General features: G+C 41.5%; 1 protein-coding gene across 1 annotated transcript in view; it reads left to right on the forward strand.

Annotated features, from left to right (window-relative positions):
• The first annotated feature begins 2,714 nt into the window (after positions 1 to 2,714).
• Positions 2,715 to 21,083, forward strand: part of ENPP2 (ectonucleotide pyrophosphatase/phosphodiesterase 2) — a 107,225-nt gene continuing 88,856 nt past the window's right edge. The window contains exon 1 of the mRNA XM_084618825.1: positions 2,715 to 2,833. Coding sequence (XP_084474951.1) covers positions 2,813 to 2,833 — 21 coding nt within the window. The 5' untranslated portion in view covers positions 2,715 to 2,812. The remainder of the gene's footprint in view (positions 2,834 to 21,083) is intronic.

The raw sequence follows: 21,083 nt of genomic DNA on the forward strand, positions 1-21,083 counted from the left end.
GCTTATATAAAATGAGAATGGGTTGAAACTAAGATTTATATTAATTGAATATTGCTCAAAGAAGCAGAAATAAACAATTATGAGATCAAGATGCTAGGTCATTAAAATATGTACAAAAATCCACTAAGCTATTTACACGTCAGGCTAGCACAAATATTGACATAAGGAAACATTTAAAAAGCTAATTATCTCCAGTGTGAAAGGTAACTTTGTTGGGGAGGGATATGGCGACTGTCTACAAATGCTGGAGATATATAAATACCCAGGATATAGAGAAACAATTTAGGTTGATATATGAAGATATAGTTCTGGATTGAGCAAAGCATTTGGGCATGTGCTTAAGTTCAAGCACACAATCAAGTCCCATTAACATGGCGTTAAATGCTGTGCTGATAAGAGCCATAGTTATGAGGCATGTAATGAAATTAAGAGCTTGAAACTTTAGGCTGAATAGCAGGATCAAGCAAAAAATGTTCTGACAGTGAGCTGTTTTATGCTGTGCAATGGTCCCCGAGGGAAGTGGCAGAGGCTTACTGCCTAGGACTTTTAAAACTAAATTGGAAAAAACATTAGAACATGTAGTTCAAGAGAGGTTTCAGAGTAACAGCCATGTTAGTCTGTATTCGCAAAAAGAAAAGGAGTACTTGTGGCACCTTAGAGACTAACAAATTTATTTGAGCATATGCTTTCGTGAGCTACAGCTCACTTCATCGGATGTTCAAGAGAACAATCCTCCATGTGATGGGGCGATGGTCAGGCTGATTCAATAGGTTTTTTTAGTTGCTCAGTTCTCATAGATCTTCATTCAGTCTTTTAAACTCAAGATTGACTGTTTTTCCAAACGATATGCCCTAGTTCAACCACAGATGCTGAACCTGGAGCAGCAGTTAATTCAGAGAAGTCCTAAGGTTTGTGTTACGTGCAGGTCAGCTTGGATGATCACAATGGTCTCTTCTGGCCTTTATGAAACTATGCTATTTACAAACCTTTGCCATCCTCCCTTAAAGTCTGGACTGCAGTAGGAAATACTGGGGTTGTCTTTTATCCCCATATTCACAGCATGTATAGTTACTGTTACATATTTTAATGGAAAGTATTTTGATTCTAATTTAGATGGGAGGGAAACTCATAGGTGTTGGTTTCAGTCCTTCTTTCTTCTAGTAGTGGGAGGAAAAGAATAATTAGGCTTTCCTTTGACTTCAATAGGCTGTGGCTCAAGCTTAACGGGGACACTGTCACGGTAAGTGTACATTATTTGTAATACAACAAAGTTCTTGGCTAATAAGTATATTATTAAAGAAATATTTAAAAGTCTAATTTACTTTGCAGTACTGGTCCTGGGTGTTTATTTTTTGCATTTCTTTCCATTTGAAAATGGGAATAGTTGCAGATAAGCCATCATCCCCTGAGTAGTGTTCCTGGCTCTGAAATTAACTTGTTGGCTGGCCTCTATGTACCTCATTTTCCTCAATCTGTTAAACAGGATTAAAATTGTTTGTCCACCTTTGTGAAGCACTTTGAGTTGTCTGGCTGAAAAGCACTTATGTACTGTAATTGCAAAGTGTTCTAATTAATTTGTTTCTCCTCTGTTTCACTTGATGGCTCCCATGAATTCTTACCATGCTGAAATATTTAGGTTGTAGACACTGCAGAATAATTTTCAAATACAAAAATATTTTAATTGGATTTATATATCTATATTATGCCCATAAAAACTATGTTAAAAGAACATTATTGAAGTTGCAAAGTCAAGCCCTCAGAAGTTTGGAAATGCCAGAATTAAGATTGCCCATGCACCTTTAATTTGACCCCCTCATTGAGCATATGCATTATAACACAATCTTTAATTATATGCTCACAAACCATTTTCCCACAGATATTCCATAAATAGGAAAAATGTGGATATCAAAATATCAATATCTTCTCAAAGTTGAAAGATTGTGCATTTTTATTGACAATGCTTATTGTCCATTTCCTGATTTGTCCATTTCCTGATTAATCTTCATATTATGAAATCTAGTTAAATGAATGCCTGCATACAATGAATCTGTTTAAAAATGCATTTGCAGTGCAGGAATTAATATAAAATTCTGTACAATAAAGTCATTAAAAAAAACCCCAAGGGCCATAATTTTTAAATCTGGATGCTTACAGTTGGGCACCTAAATCTATGTTTATGCACCTGAGTAAGGGTGGCAAATTTGCTGTTCCTATTGACATGAATAGGAACTGAGAGTGTTCAGAGTTTCTGAAAATCAGGGCACCTTTATTTAGGTACCTAAATATGGATTTAGGTGCCTGACTTTAAGCACCCAAGTTTGGAGAATTTAGCCAAGGATCTTGAAAGTGACTTAAAATAATTAGACCCATTAATTAATTCTGTGAAATGTTTAAAAAGAACTTTGCATCACATTGCTGTCTCTACACAGAGTGATCTCTCTTGAATGTGTATGTGGTTAAAAGGCCTTACTCATGGGCATCAGAGTGATTCATTTAAAAGCAGATCTTTAGGGTGATGACACTTTCCATAGAGTCATTTGAGGCAAAGGTCACGTGTGCATGTAAAATCAATCCTGGAAGCAGCTCCTTTGTTCCAAAGGCATCTTCCAATTGAGCCATTGTCCTCCAAGGACAGCTGGCACCCTGACTTCATCTGCATTGGATCAATCTCAAAAGCAAACGATACAGTGGACAAACAAAACAAGCCAGGATCACTGCACCTCTCACAATTCACTCTTCACTCTCACTCTGACTCCAAGGGAAGAGCTATTGCAGTGACTGTAAGAAAAGTGATCCAAACTCCTATTAACTCATGGATAAGAAATACAAATTGGTACGGTAGGATACTTTTTTCTTTCTTTCCAAGTATTGTTACAGCGTCTTAAAAATAGTGTTGTATTATTAAACTAAATTTACAGGTAAAGTGAGACTAAATAGAAGTATTACACAGGTTTTTTAAATTTAACACAGCAGGGATTTTGACCTGACAAGTTTCAGGTGTTTTAAATACCGCACTTAGACATTGTAATGAAATGCCTGAGATGGAAACTTAGGTAGGAAGTATTATTTAATGCAGAAAGAGTAATTAGCTTATACTAATCCTATTACACATAGCAGTGGCAGTTCTATCCTTTTTAATATAAATTCCCTTTTCATATCTTTGTAAAAAGAAAAGTACTTGTGGCACCTTAGCGACTAACCAATTTATTTGATCAAATAAATTGGTTAGTCTCTAAGGTGCCACAAGTACTCCTTTTCTTTTTGCGAATACAGACTAACACGCTGCTACTCTGAAACCTGTCATATCTTTGTAGTTTATAGCATTGTTAAAGTTGGCATCCAGTCCAAGCACTATTAAAGTGGCTTGTGTTTTAAATGAACTTTTTCCCTATAATGTCAATATTATGGAAATAAACCAATTATGAGTTAAACACACACAGATTTTGGCTTTTGATTTAACCAACATTAGACAGCTGTTGAGTATTGAATTTGTATAAATAATGGACCTCCTTAAACCAATCTGCCTAAATGATGTTTCCATGAAAGACACCTCTACCTAAGCTGTTCCTGGGGAAATGTGTGAATTTCCTTCCCCAGAGTGATAAAACCTCAAGCAGCTGTTAAATTTTTTTGCCCATCACTCTTCTACAAATGGGAAATGTTGATTACTCTAGATGATAAGGCAAGATCAAAACAGCTCCTCCTTTGTAGTTCCCCATAGAACTGTTTTGAGTGTGGCATTTTTGAGGAAGGTAATTTTGCAAAATAAAACATAGGGTCCCTCTGGATTGCAAAACAAATCTTTTCCTTCTGATATCTGATTACTAATCATTTATACAAACACCCTTTCAGTTACTAATCAAAGTGTATTTACTAATCAAAGTGTATTTAAACTGAATGATGGCCATTGCCATTAAATCAGTGATAGACAAAAACTGAGCTGAGCTCTGTGGGGTGAAGCATTTCATTAATGTCTCTGCTTAAAAAACAGTTACAGTTAAATACATATGTATCTTTCTGTTGCAAAGAAAGTACTGGCTTCCTTTGTTCAAAAAATTGTGTTAACAGAATGCTGTCAAGGTTATTTTGTAACTTTCACAAATATCTCTCTTCCCTCACTGTTTAAGGTATAATAATCTTGTGCAAATTTAGGATTGCAATATTTTCCTTACACATTGACTGGATAGTGTGTGTGAGTGGAGTGAGGAGGAACAGAGTTTGGGGAGAGAGAATAGCATGTGGGGGAGACGACTGGGTGTATGGAAGGAAAGAGCAGCAGATAGTGACAAAAGGTCAGAGCACTGTCCCTAACATAATAGCATGACTGAGCTCACAGTTAGTGGCACTGACCTACATGTAGAAAGCCACAGAAATTCCTATATTGAGATTAGAAGCATCTTACATCAGACAGCAATTTCATCTAACTGAGCGGGGCCAGAGTTATATTGGATGCTAAGAAAACAATGACCCAAAAATACTGCTCTGATGTACTAATATTTAGTACATTTCAGAGGACGCAGCTTTTGTAACACAATGGTTACAGTATGAGAGTGTAAAGTCATACCGTGACCAGGTTTCCAAACATTCATAATGGATGCCAGCTAAGTTTGAATGACTGCAAATATATAAAGCTATAGTAGTGTCATTCTTGAATGCTGTACCTGTTAGTAAGAGCACTCATATAACATATTTTGTCCAAGAATGTCAGATTTGATTCTCCAGTACTAATTTAATTAAGACTGTGGAGGTAGAGGTACTATTTTTCACAGAGGGATAGAATGAGGCACAATGATATTGGGATTTGCCCAAGATCACATAATCAGTAGGTGGCAGGTTTCGAAAAGAATCCAGACCTGATGCCCAGTCTCTGCTTTAATCATTAGATATAATATACCAAATTAATGATTCACTGAAGTAAATGGAATGACACACATTTTTACATCTGCCTGGACTCACTCTAGGATACTTCTGTCTCCAATATATTTGTATCTTTTGATTCTGCCAGATCCTGGCTATCCCAGATCTTCCTACTACTGAATGCATCAAACACCTTCTAGGTAGAACGTTCTCTTAGGGCTTATCTACACTATCACATCGGATCAATCTAAGATAGGCAACTTCAGCTATGTGAATAGCATAGCTGAAGTCGACGTACTTAGATCTACTTACCACGGTGTCTCCACTGCGGTAAGTCAACAGCTGACGCTCTCCCATCGACTCTGCTTGCTCTTCTTGTTCTGGTGGACTACCGGAGTCAATGGGAGAGTGCTCAGTGGTTGATTTATCGCGTCTAGTATAGACGCGATAAATCGACCCCTGCTGGATCGATCACTGCCCTCCGATCTGGTGGGTAGAGTAGACAAGCTCTTAGTCTCATTGCAGACTTTGCTATCACTCTCCTCATGTAAACCTTCACTTTGTTCCAAAGAGCAGAAATCTTGAAGTCATCCTTGAACTTAACCTTATTTTTTCCTCCCATATCATCATCTGTGTAAGTCTGCATATCATTTCTGGAACACTGCCAAAGTTGTTCTTGACCCTTTTTCTGCTGAAATCCTTACTTGTGCTGCAGTCATATCCCATCCCCACTATTACAATTTCCTGTTTCACACTATTCAGGGACCTGATTACTTTCTACCTCAGTCTTTGAATGACAAATTCATCTGAGGTCTTGTCTGCTCGTTTCTGCTAGAAGTTAAAGATCCCATGGCATTTTTCAAAACCTAATGTCCTGGCTATTATATCTGTCTTAATATGTAGGCTTTAGTATCCAAGGCCAAATTTAGGCCTCTGGTTGCACATAGACACCTGCTGCAAAGGCCCGACTCCACAAAATTTGTAGAACAGAGGCATAAACCATGAAAGGCATTCCAGGATGGGGCCCGAGTCAAGCATCACCGGCTACATATTTAAAGACATACTAACCTGATCTCCCAGCATCTCATACAGATTACTCCTTTGCATTGCAGGACTAACCTACAAAGGGGCAGAGTATGTGGCTGTGCTTGTCTGAACATAGGCCCACATTCTCACTACTCTTGCAGGGTTCTGTGTCCATGCTACCCAGTAAAAATGTTTAGGATGTGAATTTGGCTCCAAGTCAGGATGTGAGATATTGCTGAACATGCAAAGCCAGATTCTCAAAGAACAGGTTGCTTTCAGAGAATCTGTTCTGGATTTTATAGTGAGCCCAGTATAGTGCTTGGGCAGGATCTGAGGAGTTTCACAGTGCTTAATTTGTAATGAAAGAGGTGCCAGGGCTCAAGCAATTTTTTTGCTGATGCAGCAAGCCCAGAGGTGCTGGCCTATGAACTGCCAAGCCTAGAGGTGCTTGGGCTCAGCCCTGGCAAGCCCTGGCACAAGTTACGCACTGGAGTTTAGCCAGTGCTTTCTAAATAGCATAGCAGGACAGACAGAATCAATAAAACTCTCAGTGGATATACCATGCATTGTGCTTCAGTGCCTTGATTTAAGGAGCGCCCTGTAATCTATTTAGAATTACACCAAACCGTCATATTTCACTTGTAAGGTTCTTGAAGTAGGGATCAGGTTTGATACCGTGCTAATCACATTGATAGGACTCAACAAATAACGGTAAAGAAAGAGGAAAAATTGAAGTAGAAATTACTATAATCAAAATCTTTAATCATCCATCAATATATTGCTTTGGAGAAAAGCTTTTCAATTTTATTAATACCCACTCCCAGTGTAGTCAAACATAGCTGAACAATACTTTGCATGGCCACATTTGCGCCAATTTTGTTACCACCATCATCATGACAGTGAATTCCTACCAACACACTTGCTGCTCTCTCTACAATCCTGGTTATGAAAATGCAAAAGCGACATAGTCTCGGGAATATCAGAATAATTCCGTTTTCAAATGTTCTATATGCTGTTGAATGCCCCTTAATTTGGAAAGTTGTATGAGCAGGGGTGTTAGCTAGTTCCTGAATTGGGTAGCTATTTGTAGCTGTACCAGAGACACACATGACACCACTACTAGTTTAAAAAAGAGGAAAAAAGACAAGTGGAATGAGGGGATAATTTTATCTCCCCACACACGCGCTATTTGTGTCCCTAATATTCAGTGGCAGGCTGACTCCTAAAAATGCCAGTGATCCTGTTACAGCTGTGTGCACCACATTGATAGTGTAGGAATTCACCTTTTCCTCAAAGGTGGCTAATGCTATAAACGAGAGTATAGGAATAGCCAGCCAGCCAAACTGGGAATGTCAAAGAGATCACAGTACAGTTTCTTGTAATAATATTTGGTTACCTCATTGTTGTGAGAAGAACCAAGCACAGCACAAGGTATATCCACACACTTGATAATTATTTTAATAAGAACAGTGCAGTACAGGGGTGACACAGGTATGCTGATAAGAGACTGAATTTTATTCCCTGGTTCCAGTCACCAGACATGGTGATTACAAAAAGTTACTGCCCTGACACATGGAAAGGGGTTAGTGTTCACTCACTCCAGTAGCTACTGTTACAAACAAGTCATTGCACACATTTTCATCAGCATTTGAAGACTAGTCTAGTAACCTTCCTTGGATTATTTGTATTCCTCCAAGATGGAAATCAATGGCCAAAAATAAAACTGGGGGAAATTATCAATCTTTACAATTTTCGCCAAATAGATTTGCCATTTTTTCAACCAGTTCTTGCCCATTTATAGCAAACCCTGTGGAGTGCTCTAGGAGAAATATAGTGTTATGCGGGGGTGGATGAAACTCCATTGACGCTAGTGGATGTAACAGCCACACTTCATTCAGGATAAATGCAAGAAGCAGTTAAGCTCCTTTTAGAGTAATATAGCTGAAAACAATAGTAGCCACCACCCAAAATACAGGACACATGCAAGGCTGGTCAGAAGCTGAGCTATGTGACCAGAGTGCTGAATGCAAACGCACAGAAAACATTTTTATGGTTCTGTGAATGTATGTGAGAGAAGCAGCCAGAAACACCACAAAAACAGACAAAGAATGCAGCAAAAAGCCAAGGACAGCTAAAGAAACATTTGTAGCATAACACTGAGAGAAAGTTAAAACAGAGAACTTTTGGGGTAGAATGCTGAAAAAAGAGGCTTGGAATATCCAACAAAAAAACTGCTTTCTGTTGTTTTATTTCTACTGTGTTCAGGTAAGCAGGACTTTGTACAGTTTTTGTAAATAAGCAGGATTGCATCAAAGAAATAGCTGACTCCATTATCAATATCTCCTCCTAATGGAAACAACCAGCAGGACCTCAAATATTGGCTAGCTGTTTGGGTCTAAAGGACAACACTGATTTCAGGAGTGGGATCCAGTTTCCAAGGAGAAACACTGAGAGTTTGTAGCAATTTGCAGCAAGAACATAAGAATGGCCTACTGGGTCAGACCAATGGTCCATCTACTCAGTATCCTGTCTTCCGGCAGTGGACAATGCCAGGTGCCCCAGAGGGAATGAACAGAACAGGTAACCATCAAGTGATCCATCCCCTGTTGCCCATTCCCAGCTTCTGCCAAATAGAGGCTAGGGACACCATCCCTGCCTATCCTGGCTAATAGCCATTGATGGACCCATCCTCCATGAATTTATCTAGTTCTTTTTTGAACCCTGTTGTAGTCTTGGCCTTCACAACATCCCCTAGCCAAGAGTTCCACAGGTTGACTGTGTGTTGTGTGAAGAAATACTTCCTTTTGGAGTGATCCATGTTCATTTGCTGAATATTTCTGACAAGCATCAAATAGTAAAGAAGGGAACCATAGCAGCAAAATGTGAACTGGCAGATCTAGTAAATGCTGGAATAGAAGAAAACTAAAAGCAGGAAAGGAGAGCAGGTGAGCTCCCAAGAGTCTTGACTGGACTTGTTCCAGTGCAGGGCTGTACAATCAAATGACGAGCAACAGATCGGGCTAAGAGACTTTCTGATTAGGAATCAGAGTTGTTCTACCAGTCCAACAAAGATATAGGTTGTACTGCCCTGGTCCAGCACAAGATTAATACCTGGGTAAACTGACCCATTAAACAGCCACCTCACTGTTTATCAGTAGCAAAGAGGGAAGAAGCTTTATAGGCCACTGAGGAAATGCATAAGGAAGGCATAATAGAGCCTTCAGCCAGCACTCCAGTCTTACCCATAGTTCTGGTTAAGAAAAAAGATGGCAGCACAAGATTCTGTGTGGACTATAGAAAAGTAAATGAAGTCACATTAAAGGATTCATATCCATTACCATGAATAGATGATACGATGGATGTTGTAGCTGGTTCAATCTGGTTTTCCACATTGGGTCTTAAAAGTAGGTATTGGCAAGTGGAAGTGGATCCAAAGGATGGGGAAAAGACTGCTTTCCCAGCAGGACACGGCCTATGGCAATTTAAAGTGATGACTTTCAGCCTGCATAATGCATCAGCCACAGTTGAGAAGCTAACGAGGAGAATTAATAAAACATGCCACTTTCAGCCTGTTATACCTAGGCGATATTTTGGTCCATGGTAAAACCTGTGAACAGGAACTGACATATTTATAAATGAGCTGTGATAAGCTTAATACAGCCAACCTGAAACCAATGCTAAAGAAATGGGAGTTGTTTCCAAAACTGGTAATCTACCTTGGGGGCACATAAGTGAGGGGCAATTTCCCCTGACAAAAAGAAAAATTGAGGCTGTGAAGAATTGGCCAGCTCCCCAGACACTCACAGATTTGCAGACTTGTATAGGATGCTGCTGCTGTTATAGAAAGTTTATTTGTAGGTTTTGCAATATTGCAGGACCATTGTATAGGTTGCGTGAAAGAGGGAAACCATTTCAGTGTGTTAGCAGAACATGATTTAGCATTTTCAGAGTTGAAGAAGACTCTTGTCTCAGCCTACCCACATTTAAAATCCTCTTTTGATATTGGATGTAGATAGTCGTACTTATGATTTTGGGGCAGTACTGACACAAGAAAAGAAAGGACTTGAGCTGGTGATGGCTCATTATAGCAAATGTCTAAGTTCGCTGGAGATAAATTATCACATCACCTGAAAGAAGTGGGCGTCGGTGGGCGTCACCCAAAGTAGTATAGTTCAAATACAGATACATAGTTGATATTTCTAACTTCAGATACAGAAATGATACAGGCATACAAGTTAGATAATTACATTCAGTAAATCATAACCTTTCCAATGAAAAGGAGGACTTGTGGCACCTTAGAGACTAACCAATTTATTTGAGCATGAGCTTTCGTGAGCTACAGCTCAGCATCCGATGAAGTGAGCTGTAGCTCACGAAAGCTCATGCTCAAATAAATTGGTTAGTCTCTAAGGTGCCACAAGTACTCCTTTTCTTTTTGCAAAAACAGACTAACACGGCTGTTACTCTGAAACCTTTCCAGTGATATCTCACATGAGCCATCTTGCATAAAGTACATCTCAGTTATGTCATATATGTATCCTAAGCATATTTTCATAAAGAATATGGAGTGAAATGTCTCAGGAGGCTAAAAGGTAATATTGTCCTAAGCAGGAGAGCAGGGAATTGGTTATTCAAAGGAATGAGTGAGCCCAGAAAGAGATGGCTCTCCCAGTCTCTTCCTATAATTTGCAGAAGTGCAAGTGTTCCTGGTACATAGAATCATAGAATATCAGGATTGGAAGGGACCTCAGGAGGTCATCTAGTCCAACCTCCTGCTCAAAGCAGGACCAATCCCCAATTAAATCATCCCAGCCAGGGCTTTGTCAAGCCTGACCTTAAAAACTTCAAAGGAAGGAGATTCCACCACCTCCCTAGGTAACGCATTCCAGTGTTTCACCACCCTTCTAATGAAAAGGTTTTTCCTAATATCCAACCTAAACCTCCCCCATTGCAACTTGAGACCATTACTCCTCGTTCTGTCATCTGCTACCACTGAGAACAGTCTAGATCCATCCTCTTTGGAACCCCCTTTCAGGTAATTGAAAGCAGCTATCAGATCCCCCCTCATTCTTCTCTTTCACAGACTAAACAATCCCAGTTCCCTCAGCCTCTCCTCAGAAGTCATGTGTTCCAGTCCCCTAATCATTTTTCTTGCCCTCCGCTGGACGTTTTCCAATTTTTCCACATCCTTCTTGTAGTGTGGGGCCCAAAACTGGACACAGTACTCCAGATGAGGCCTCACCAATGTCGAATAGAGGGGAACGATCACGTCCCTCAATCTGCTGGCAATGCTCCTACTTATACATCCCAAAATGCCACTGGTCTTCTTGGCAACAAGGGCACACTGTTGACTCATATCCAACTTCTTGTCCACTGTAACCCCTAAGTCCTTTTCTGCAGAACTGCTGCCAAGCCATTCGGCCCGTACTCTGTAGCGGTGCATGGGATTCTTCTGTCCTAAGTGCAGGACTCTGCACTTGTCCTTTTTGAACCTCATCAGATTTCTTTTGGCCCAATCCTCCAATTTGTCTAGGTCCCTCTGTATCCTATCCCTACCCTCCAGCGTATCTACCACTCCTCCCAGTTTAGTGTCCTCTGAAAACTTGTTGAGGGTGCAATCCACACCATCCTCCAGATCATTTATGAAGATATTGAACAAAACCGGCCCCAGGACCGACCCCTGGGGCACTCCACTTGATACCGGCTGCCAACTAGACATGGAGCCATTGATCACTACCTGTTGAGCCTGACAATCTCGCCAGCTTTCTATCCACCTTATAGTCCATTCATCCAGCCCATACTTCTTTAACTTGCTGGCAAGAATACTGTGGGAGACCGTGTCAAAAGCTTTGCTAAAGGAACAACACGTCCACCGCTTTCCCTTCATCCACAGAGCCAGTTATCTCATCATAGAAGGCAATTAGATTAGTTAGGCATGACTTTCCCTTGGTGAATCCATGCTGACTGTTCCTGATCACTTTCCTCTAAGTGCTTCAGAATTGATTCCTTGAGGACCTGCTCCATGATTTTTCCAGGGACTGAGGTGAGGCTGACTGGCCTGTAGTTCCCAGGATCCTCCTTCTTCCCTTTTTTAAAGATGGGCACTACATTAGCCTTTTTCCAGTCATCTGGGACCTCTCCCGATCGCCATGCATTTTCAAGGATAATGGCCAATGGCTCTGCAATCACATCCGCCAACTCCTTTAGCACTCTCGGATGCAACGCATCTGGCCCCATGGACTTGTGCTCGTCCAGCTTTTCTAAATAGTCCCGAACCACTTCTTTCTCCACAGAGGGCTGGTCACCTTCTCCCCATGCTGTGCTGCCCAGTGCAGCAGTCTGGGAGCTGACCTTGTTCGTGAAGACAGAAGCAAAAAAAGCATTGAGTACATTAGCTTTTTCCACATCCTCTGTCACTAGGTTGCCTCCCTCATTCAGTAAGGGGCCCACACTTCCCTTGACTTTCTTCTTGTTGCTAACATACCTGAAGAAACCCTTCTTGTTACTGTTAACATCTCTTGCTAGCTGCAACTCCAGGTGTGATTTGGCCTTCCTGATTTCACTCCTGCAAGCCCGAGCGATATTTTTATACTCATCCCTGGTCATTTGTCCAATCTTCCACTTCTTGTAAGCTTCTTTTATGTATTTAAGAGCAACAAGGATTTCACTGTTAAGCCAAGCTGGTCGCCTGCCATATTTACTATTCTTTCTACACATCGGGATGGTTTGTCCCTGTAACCTCGATAAGGATTCTTTAAAATACAGCCAGCTCTCCTGGACTCCTTTCCCCCTCATGTTATTCTCCCCAGGGGATCCTGCCCATCAGTTCCCTGAGGGAGTCAAAGTCTGCTTTTCTGAAATCCAGGGTCTGTATTCTGCTGCTCTCCTTTCTTCCTTGTGTTAGGATCCTGAACTCAACCATTTCATGGTCACTGCCTCCCAGGTTCCCATCCACTTTTGCTTCTCCTACTAATTCTTCCCGGTTTGTGAGCAGCAGGTCAAGAAGAGCTCTGCCCCTAGTTGGTTCCTCCAGCACTTGCACCAGGAAATTGTCCCCTACATTTTCCAAAAACTTCCTGGATTGCCTGTGCACTGCTGATTTGCTCTCCCAGCAGATATCAGGGTGATTGAAGTCTCCCATTAGAACCAGGGCCTGCGATCTAGTAACTTCTGCGAGTTGCCGGAAGAAAGCCTCGTCCACCTCATCCCCCTGGTCTGGTGATCTATAGTAGACTCCCACTACGACATCACCCTTGTTGCTCACACTTCTAAATTTAATCCAGAGACTCTCAGGTTTTTCTGTAGTTTCATACTTGAGCTCTGAGCAGTCATACTGATCTCTTACATACAGTGCAACTCCCCCACCTTTTCTGCTCTTCCTGTCCTTCCTGAACAGGTGAGTTATCCCACCAAGTCTCTGTTATTCCAATCACATCATAATTCCTTGACTGTGCCAGGACTTCCAGTTCTCCCTGCTTGTTTCCCAGGCTTTGTGCATTTGTATATAGGCACTTGAGGTAACCTGCTGATCACCCCTCTTTCTCAGTATGAGCCCTCCCCTCTCATGCGCTCCTGCTCGTGCCTCCTCCCGGTATCCCACTTCCCCACTTACCTCAGGGCTTTGGTCACCTTCCCCCAGTGAACCTAGTTTAAAGTCCTCCTCACTAGGTTAGCTGGAACTGTGGATGTGGAGCAATGGATTCCATACCAGCTAAAAGCTTCCCAAAGAGGGGAACTCCTATCAGAGTAGTGTGTGACTGGAAAATCACATGGCAAATGCAGCTACCTTGGAATGTAGCATCCTCACAGAAATACCATGATAGAAGGTTTCTGGTCTCTATAGGAAAGCTTGAAATTTAAAGATAAAATATGGGGAGGAAAAAAACAGTGGGAGGTGCCCATAGGTGTCATCTGGGTTTTGTCCTGAGAGAAAAGCATGATGTCAATAGTTAAGCTTGTTTCATTTGTCATTTAAAATTATTTTTTTCTTCTTGTTTGGGATGGGTCAGATAGGGCATAACAAGTATCTAGGGACTAATAACAAGTATTTCTGCTTTAAAATGGGGCCCATCAATTTGAAATAACAGAGGAGGAGAAAAACCTGAATGAATTAGTTGATCATAGGAAGATTATAGTCCACCAATAGGATGTGGCTGTGAAAAAGACAAATGTGAACCTAGGACTTATCAAGTTAGATATATCCAGTAGAGATATTAATGCCATTGCACAGGGCATTAGTGAGAACTCATCTAGAACACTGGTACAATTCCAGTCACCCATGTCCAAGAAAGGTGTATTTAATTTGGAACAGGTGCAGAGAAGATCATCCAGGATGATATGGGGAATGGAGATCTTATTTTACCAGAAGAGACTAAAAGATCTTGGCTTATTTAGTTTAGCAAAATGAAGGTTCAGAGGGGATATGATTGCTCTCTATAAACACATTTGCTGGGGTGAGGGGGGGGGAGGGTGTTAAACACAAGGGAGGGAGAAGAGCTATTTAATCTAAAGGACAATGCTGGAACTAGAACAAATGAGTATAAACTAGCCATGAATAAATTTAGGCTGGAAATTAGGAGCTTTCCAATGATCAGAGGAGTGGGGTTCTGCAACAACCTTCTGATAGGTGTAGTGGGGGCATACAACTGAACTAATTTTAAGATGGAGCTTGATAAATTTATGAATGGGATTATTCAGACAGGTTGCCTGTGATAGCAGGGGACTAGACTCGATGAAACAGGAGGTCCCTTCCAGACCTATCTCCCCACGGCATCACCATTTTGGATTGCACTGAGACAAGGGGCATGGGCGGAGCTGGGGGGGGGGGCTGGGAGTTTATAATGCTGGTGGTGGGGTGCAACCTCGCTGAAGCAGTGAGCATGCTAGCTGTCCTTCATTCAGGATAAGTGTAAGAAGCAGTTATGCTCCTTTTAGAGGAAAATAACTGAAGCAATAGGAGCCATTACCTAAAACACAGGCCACATGTAAGGCTGTTCAGGAGCTGAGTTCTGTGCAGGGTAGCAGTTTCATTGAGGCTGAATGACAATGCTGGAGGCTGGCTATTGTTTTAATGGAGTTGCGAATGTGTGTGAGGGAGAAGCAGACAGAAACACCAGAATTGGAGCACAAAGCCAAGGACATCCAGAAAGGCACTTGTAGCATGACCCTGAGAGAAAGCTAAGAGAGAGTACTCTTAGGATAGAGTGCTGGCTGGAAAAAGATGTGAAGATGACTGAGAAACATGTAGTGGCTAAGCAAATATAATTTTGAACTGAGTAAGGGGTTGCTATTGTCTGTTTCAAAGGGATTTCCTGGGAAACAATTGAATAATTGTTTTCTGCAAAGTCTGAGCAATATAAGAATATTTTCCTTGCATCGCAGCTAGCAATAATGAAAATTGAAGAACAGATTATTTCTGAAAATCTTATAGGGTTGATAACAAAAAATGAACGTAGAGAAACAAAACACCATTAAAATCAATAAAAAGAACAGGAGTACTTGTGGCACCTTGGAGACTAACAAATTTATTAGAGTATAAGCTTTCGTGGGCTACAGCCCACTTCATCGGATGCATAGAATGGAACATATAGTAAGAAGATATATATATATATATATATATATACACACACACACAGAGAAGGTGGAAGTTGCCATAGAAACTGTAAGAAGCTAATTAATTAAGATGAGCTATTATCAGCAGAAGAAAAAACTTTTGTAGTGATAATCAAGATGGCCCATTTAGACAATTGACAAGAAGGTGTGAGGATACTTAACATGGGGAAATAGATTCAATATGTGTACAGCATTAGAGGGCTAGCCGTGTTAGTCCAGATCTGTAAAAGCTGCAAAGAGTCATGTGGCACCTTATAGACTAACAGACATATTGGAGCATGAGCTTTTGTGGGTGAATACCCGTTTTGTCGGATGCATGTAGTGGAAACTTCCAGAGGCAGGTATAAATATGCAAGCAAGAATCAGGCTAGGGATAACGAGGTTAGTTCAATCAGGGAGGATGAGGCCCTCTTCTAGCAGTTGAGGTGTGAACACCAAGGGAGGAGAAACTGCTTTTGTAGTTGGCTAGCCATTCACAGTCTTTGTTTAATCCTGAGCTGATGGTGTCAAATTTGCAAATGAACTGAAGCTCAGCAGTTTCTCTCTGAAGTCTGGTCCTGAAGTTTTTTTTGCTGCAGGATGCTATTGTATGTCCAGTGAGGCTGAAGTGTTCTCCTACAGGTTTTTTATATATTGCCATTCCTAATATCTGATTTGTGTCCATTTATCCTTTTACATAGGGACGGTCCAGTTTGGCCGATGTACATAGCAGAGGGGCATTGCTGGCACATGATGGTGTATATTACATTGGTGGACGTGCATGTGAATGAACTGGTGATGGTGTAGCCGAGCTGGTTAGGTCCTGTGATGGTGTCACTGGTGTAGATATGTGGGCAGAGTTGGCATCAAGGTTTGTTGCAGGATTGGTTCCTGAGTTAGAGTTACTATGGTGCGGTGTGGAGTTGCTTCAGGTGAGAATATGCTTCAGGTTGGTGGGTTATCTGTGGGCGAGGACTGGCCTGCCTCCCAAGGCCTGTGAAAGTGAGGGATTGTTGTCCAGGATCGGTTGTAGATCACTGATGATGTGTTGGAGAGGTTTTAGCTGAGGACTGTATGTGGTGGCCGGTAGAGTTCTGTTGGTTTCTTTCTTGGGGTTGTCTTGCAGCAAGAGGCTTCTGGGTACACATCTGGCTCCGTTGATCTGTTTCCTTATTTCCTCGTGTGGGTATCATAGTTTTGAGAATGCTTGGTGAAGATCTTGTAGGCATTGGTCTCTGTCTAAGGGGTGAAGCAAATGCGGTTGTACCTCAGCGCTTGGCTGTAGACAGTGGATCGTGTGGTGTGTCCGGGGTGGAAGCTGGAGGCATGACGGTAGGCATAGCGGTCGGTGGGTTTTCGGTATAGGGTGATGTTAACGTGACCGTCACTTATTTGCAAGGTGGTGTCTAGGAAGTGGACCTCCCGTGTAGATTGGTCCAGGCTGAGGTTGATGGTGGGGTGAAAGCTGTTGAAATTGTGATGGAATTCTTCCAGGGTTTCCTTCCCATGGGTCCAGATGATGAAGATGTCTTCAATGTAACGTAGGTAGAGAAGGGGCGTGAGTGGATGAGAGCTGAGGAAGCGTTGTTCCAGGTCAGCCATAAAAATGGTGGCATATTGTGGGGCCATGCGGGTGCCCATAGCAGTGTCACTGGTTTGGAGGTGTATATTGTCACCAAATTTGAAATAATTGTGTGTGAGGATAAAGTTACAGAGCTCAGCAACCAGTTGTGCTGTGGCATCATAAGGGACACTGTTCCTGACAGCTTGTATTCCATCTGTGTGTGGGATGTTTGTGTAGAGAGCCTCTATATCCATGGTGGCTAGGATGGTGTTTTCTGGAAGATCACCAATGCATTGTAGTTTTCTCAGAAAATCGGTGGTGTCACGGAGATCGCTGGGAGTGGTAGTGGTGTAGGGTCTGAGTAGAGAGTCCACATATTTGGACAGTCCTTCAGTGAGAGTGCCAATGCCCGAGATGATGGGGCGTCCAGGGTTTCCGGGTTTGTGGATCTTGGGTAGTAGATAGAATAATCCTGGTCGGGGCTCTAAGGATATGTTGATTTGTTCCTGTGTTAGTGTACGGAGTGTCCTGAGTAGATGGTACAGTTTCTTAGTGTATTCCTCAGTGGGATCTGAGGAGAGTGGCCTATAGAATTTGGTATTGGAGAGTTGTCTGGCAACCTCCTTTTGGTAGTCAGACCTGTTCATGATGACAACAGCAGCTCCTTTATCAGCCTCTTTGATTATAATGTCAGGGTTGTTTCTGAGGTTGTGGATGGCATTGCGTTCTGCATGACTTAGATTATGAGGCAAGCGATGTTGTTTTTCCACAATTTCTGCCTGTGCACGTTGGCGGAAGCATTCTATGTATAGGTCCAGACTATCATTTCGACCCTCAGGAGGAGTCCACGTGGAGTTCTTCTTCTTGTGCTGTTGGTTGGAGGGTATCTGTGTATCAGTGTGCTGTTCATTGTTATCTTGAAAGTATTCTTTGAGTCGGAGATGGAGAAAGTAGGCTTCCAGATCATCACAGAACTGTGTCATGTTTGGGGGGGGTGGCGGGGCAGAAAGAGAGTCCCCGAGATAGGACACACTCTTCTGCCGCGCTCAGTGTATAGCTGTATAGATTGATGATATTGCTGGGTGAGTTAGGGGTACCAGTGTTGTGGGCTCATGTGACAGGTAGGATTTTAGACAGCTTACAGTCCTTTTTCCTTTGTAAAGAGATGAAGTGTATAATGTAGATCTCCTGTCTTATTTTAGTAAACTCCGTTTGTATGGCCCAGCCACTCCCAGTCTCTATTCAAACCCAAGTTAATGGTGTCTAGTTTGCATATCAATGTTTATTACCTTTAAATAGTAAACAGATCTGAGCATTTAGAAGTGATCAGAGTTCCCTAACATAAATTTAAATCCTAGAAATACTACAATCTTCATTCTACCCACTGGTTTACATTGCCAGGCAAAGATTAATTTAAAACAGACATTCTAGTGTTCTTTACTTGTAAATAAAGTCCAGAGCCTCACTAACATAAAAACACATGTATTTTTGCTTTCTAGTGTTTCTTTTTCACTGTCACATAGCTAACTCTGTAGGTGCTCCATTTTTATTTCCTGTTGCACTTCTTCAGAACTTGAAATATAATTCAGTTGTATACTATGATACAGGATTTAAAAAACAACCAACCAACAGAGCACATTTTGTTGTCCAAACATTGCGTGTACTTGTTTTTCCCTGAGAAAACAGTGAGTACTGTTCCAACAGGATGTTGTGGGTTCCCTCCCCCCCTTTTGTTCTTACATTTCCCTTCTCTGAGCTTTGGTGTAATCAGAAAAAGCCTGGCGTTGGACTAAATTAGCAGTGACACAGTTCAATGTACACACTGTTTGATGAAGGGCTCATCTCTCTTAAATGATTAAAAAGTAACATGGAACTGGTTTTAGATTTTGTGGTTCACTATTCAAGAATGCTGAAGCAGATTCACATTTGGAAATATTGACCACTTAGCATGTGCTGTGTTAACATTTTATATTTCGCAGAGGATAGATCTTCTCTTCCATGGAACATCATTGGTATATTACTTTTCTATCTAGGCATTTATAGTGTGGTAATGAAGAATGATACTAAGAATTATTGAATGATGAAATGTTGGCAGGACGGTACAGACCCACCAAGGGTACCAAAACAAATATAATTTGTAGTTATCAAGCAAAGCCTTATATTTAGAAATGGGCCTGTGATTTAATATCTGAATCACAGTTTGAAGCAATCATTGCTATTTATTTTTGCTGTGTTTAGCTTTGTAGTCATACTTGGTATTACTGGATAATTGCTTATATATAAGCATTATTAATTTAAAGGAGCAAAGCTTGGGCAGTTTTTAATTGGACACAGAGGGTTTCATTCCCAGGACATTGATCTGCCTCCAGCCCAGGTGGGTGATGGTTGTTTGCTCTTTAGTGACTTCTGAGTATGCTGCCCATATCATAACGTCCACAATTAGCATCACTGGTTTGCAGCCTAAGCAGGGAGGCCAAGAACACTATGGAGGGACATTGAATAGATGCCACGTTCAGCAAGATGACTGCCAACAGTCATAGCTGCAGAAATACCAGTTGCAGTTAAATTATTTCCTAAATACATTTCACAGTATTAATGTATTAAATGTTTCTTACCTGTTCCATTTGCAGGTTGCTGACTGCACTAAATAATTTGTTTTCTTTTAAAAAGGCATTTGCAAGAGGAAGTTGTGTCAAGATTAAAATGTCCTTTAAGGTGACATTCACCCCAGTACAGAGGGTCAGCACAAAGCTGGGTAGCACTTAAGTCTCATTCAGCTCTATTTTGAGAACTTAAGTCTGTGCATGTCTTGCACTGGTTCTCTGCACAGGGGTGAATTTCACCCTAAATGTGTTGCGCCAAAGGTATAGATTAAATAATGATATTTTTGCAATTCCACAAGTCCTGTGGCAGTTTAATAAAGCACCTATTTAGGGAAAATGGCATAGAAAATTCCATCTGCAAAGAAATTACTAACTTCAGAAGCATTATTGAAATGCCAAGTGTAACTGAAAATATATTTCCCCAGGGACACCTTTATAACATGCAAAAAGAAAAGGAGTACTTGTGGCACCTTAGAGACTAACCAATTTATTTGAGCATGAGCTTTCGTGAGCTACAGCTCACTTGCATCCGAGGAAGTGAGCTGTAGCTCACGAAAGCTCATGCTCAAATAAATTGGTTAGTCTCTAAGGTGCCACAAGTCCTCCTTTTTTCAAAGACAGACTAACATGGCTGTTACTCTGAAACCTTTATAACATGCTCCTCGATGTGATATTGGCATGTCCAAGAAATAACCACAATAAAGGATCTCTGTCTTCCTCTCTATCCACCTGTAGTCCCAGTCAGACTGGCTTTTGCTCATTTTTGTGATGTGTATTGGTGTTTGGTTTGCTACTGTGGGTAAAAGAAATGGGTTTCAAGTTTCAACCAGAAGGTGGTGAGATTTGCAGTGATTCTAGTCTTCTGGGAGTGGATTCCACAGTATCAGCCAGCTGCTGAGGTAACTCTGCCTGCCTCTAAGACAGAGATCTCCCCAGCTGTATTTAAAAGGCTATATTCTCAGATTTTCCAGGGAGAAGGAAATTATTGTGTATTCACACTGACACAGTGGTCCCTTGCTCATTGCCCAGTTGTCCCCTCTGATTTGTGTTGTCATTAAGAATGTGTTAATACTTTCTGACAGATCATATACCTCCAAATCAAAAGTAAGAGTTTGCATCTGAGGCACAGGCAGATATACCCATGCCTCTTTGGTCTGAAATTGGGACAGAAATCTAATGAGATCAAACCTTTTTATGAAATTTCCTTTTTATGAACCTTTCCAGTCTTTGGTTAACCCCCAAACCTGGCAAACTGAAGGTCGCTTATGACCCCAGGTTTACCCTTACAGAGCTCTATTGCTGGAGAGCTTGCCAGCATTAGAGTGTCTGTCCTGCAACATGTAGGAGAGCTCGGCGATGCTCTGGAACTACTCCATACGAAGCCAGTCAGGACTCTGGGGGAGCATGCCTCCTCTCTCTGAGCAGACTGTCTCCAGGGCAAG

This window comes from Lepidochelys olivacea (assembly GCF_965140295.1).
Source record: "Lepidochelys olivacea isolate rLepOli2 genome assembly, chromosome: 2".
NCBI classification, from domain to species: Eukaryota; Metazoa; Chordata; order Testudines; family Cheloniidae; genus Lepidochelys; species Lepidochelys olivacea.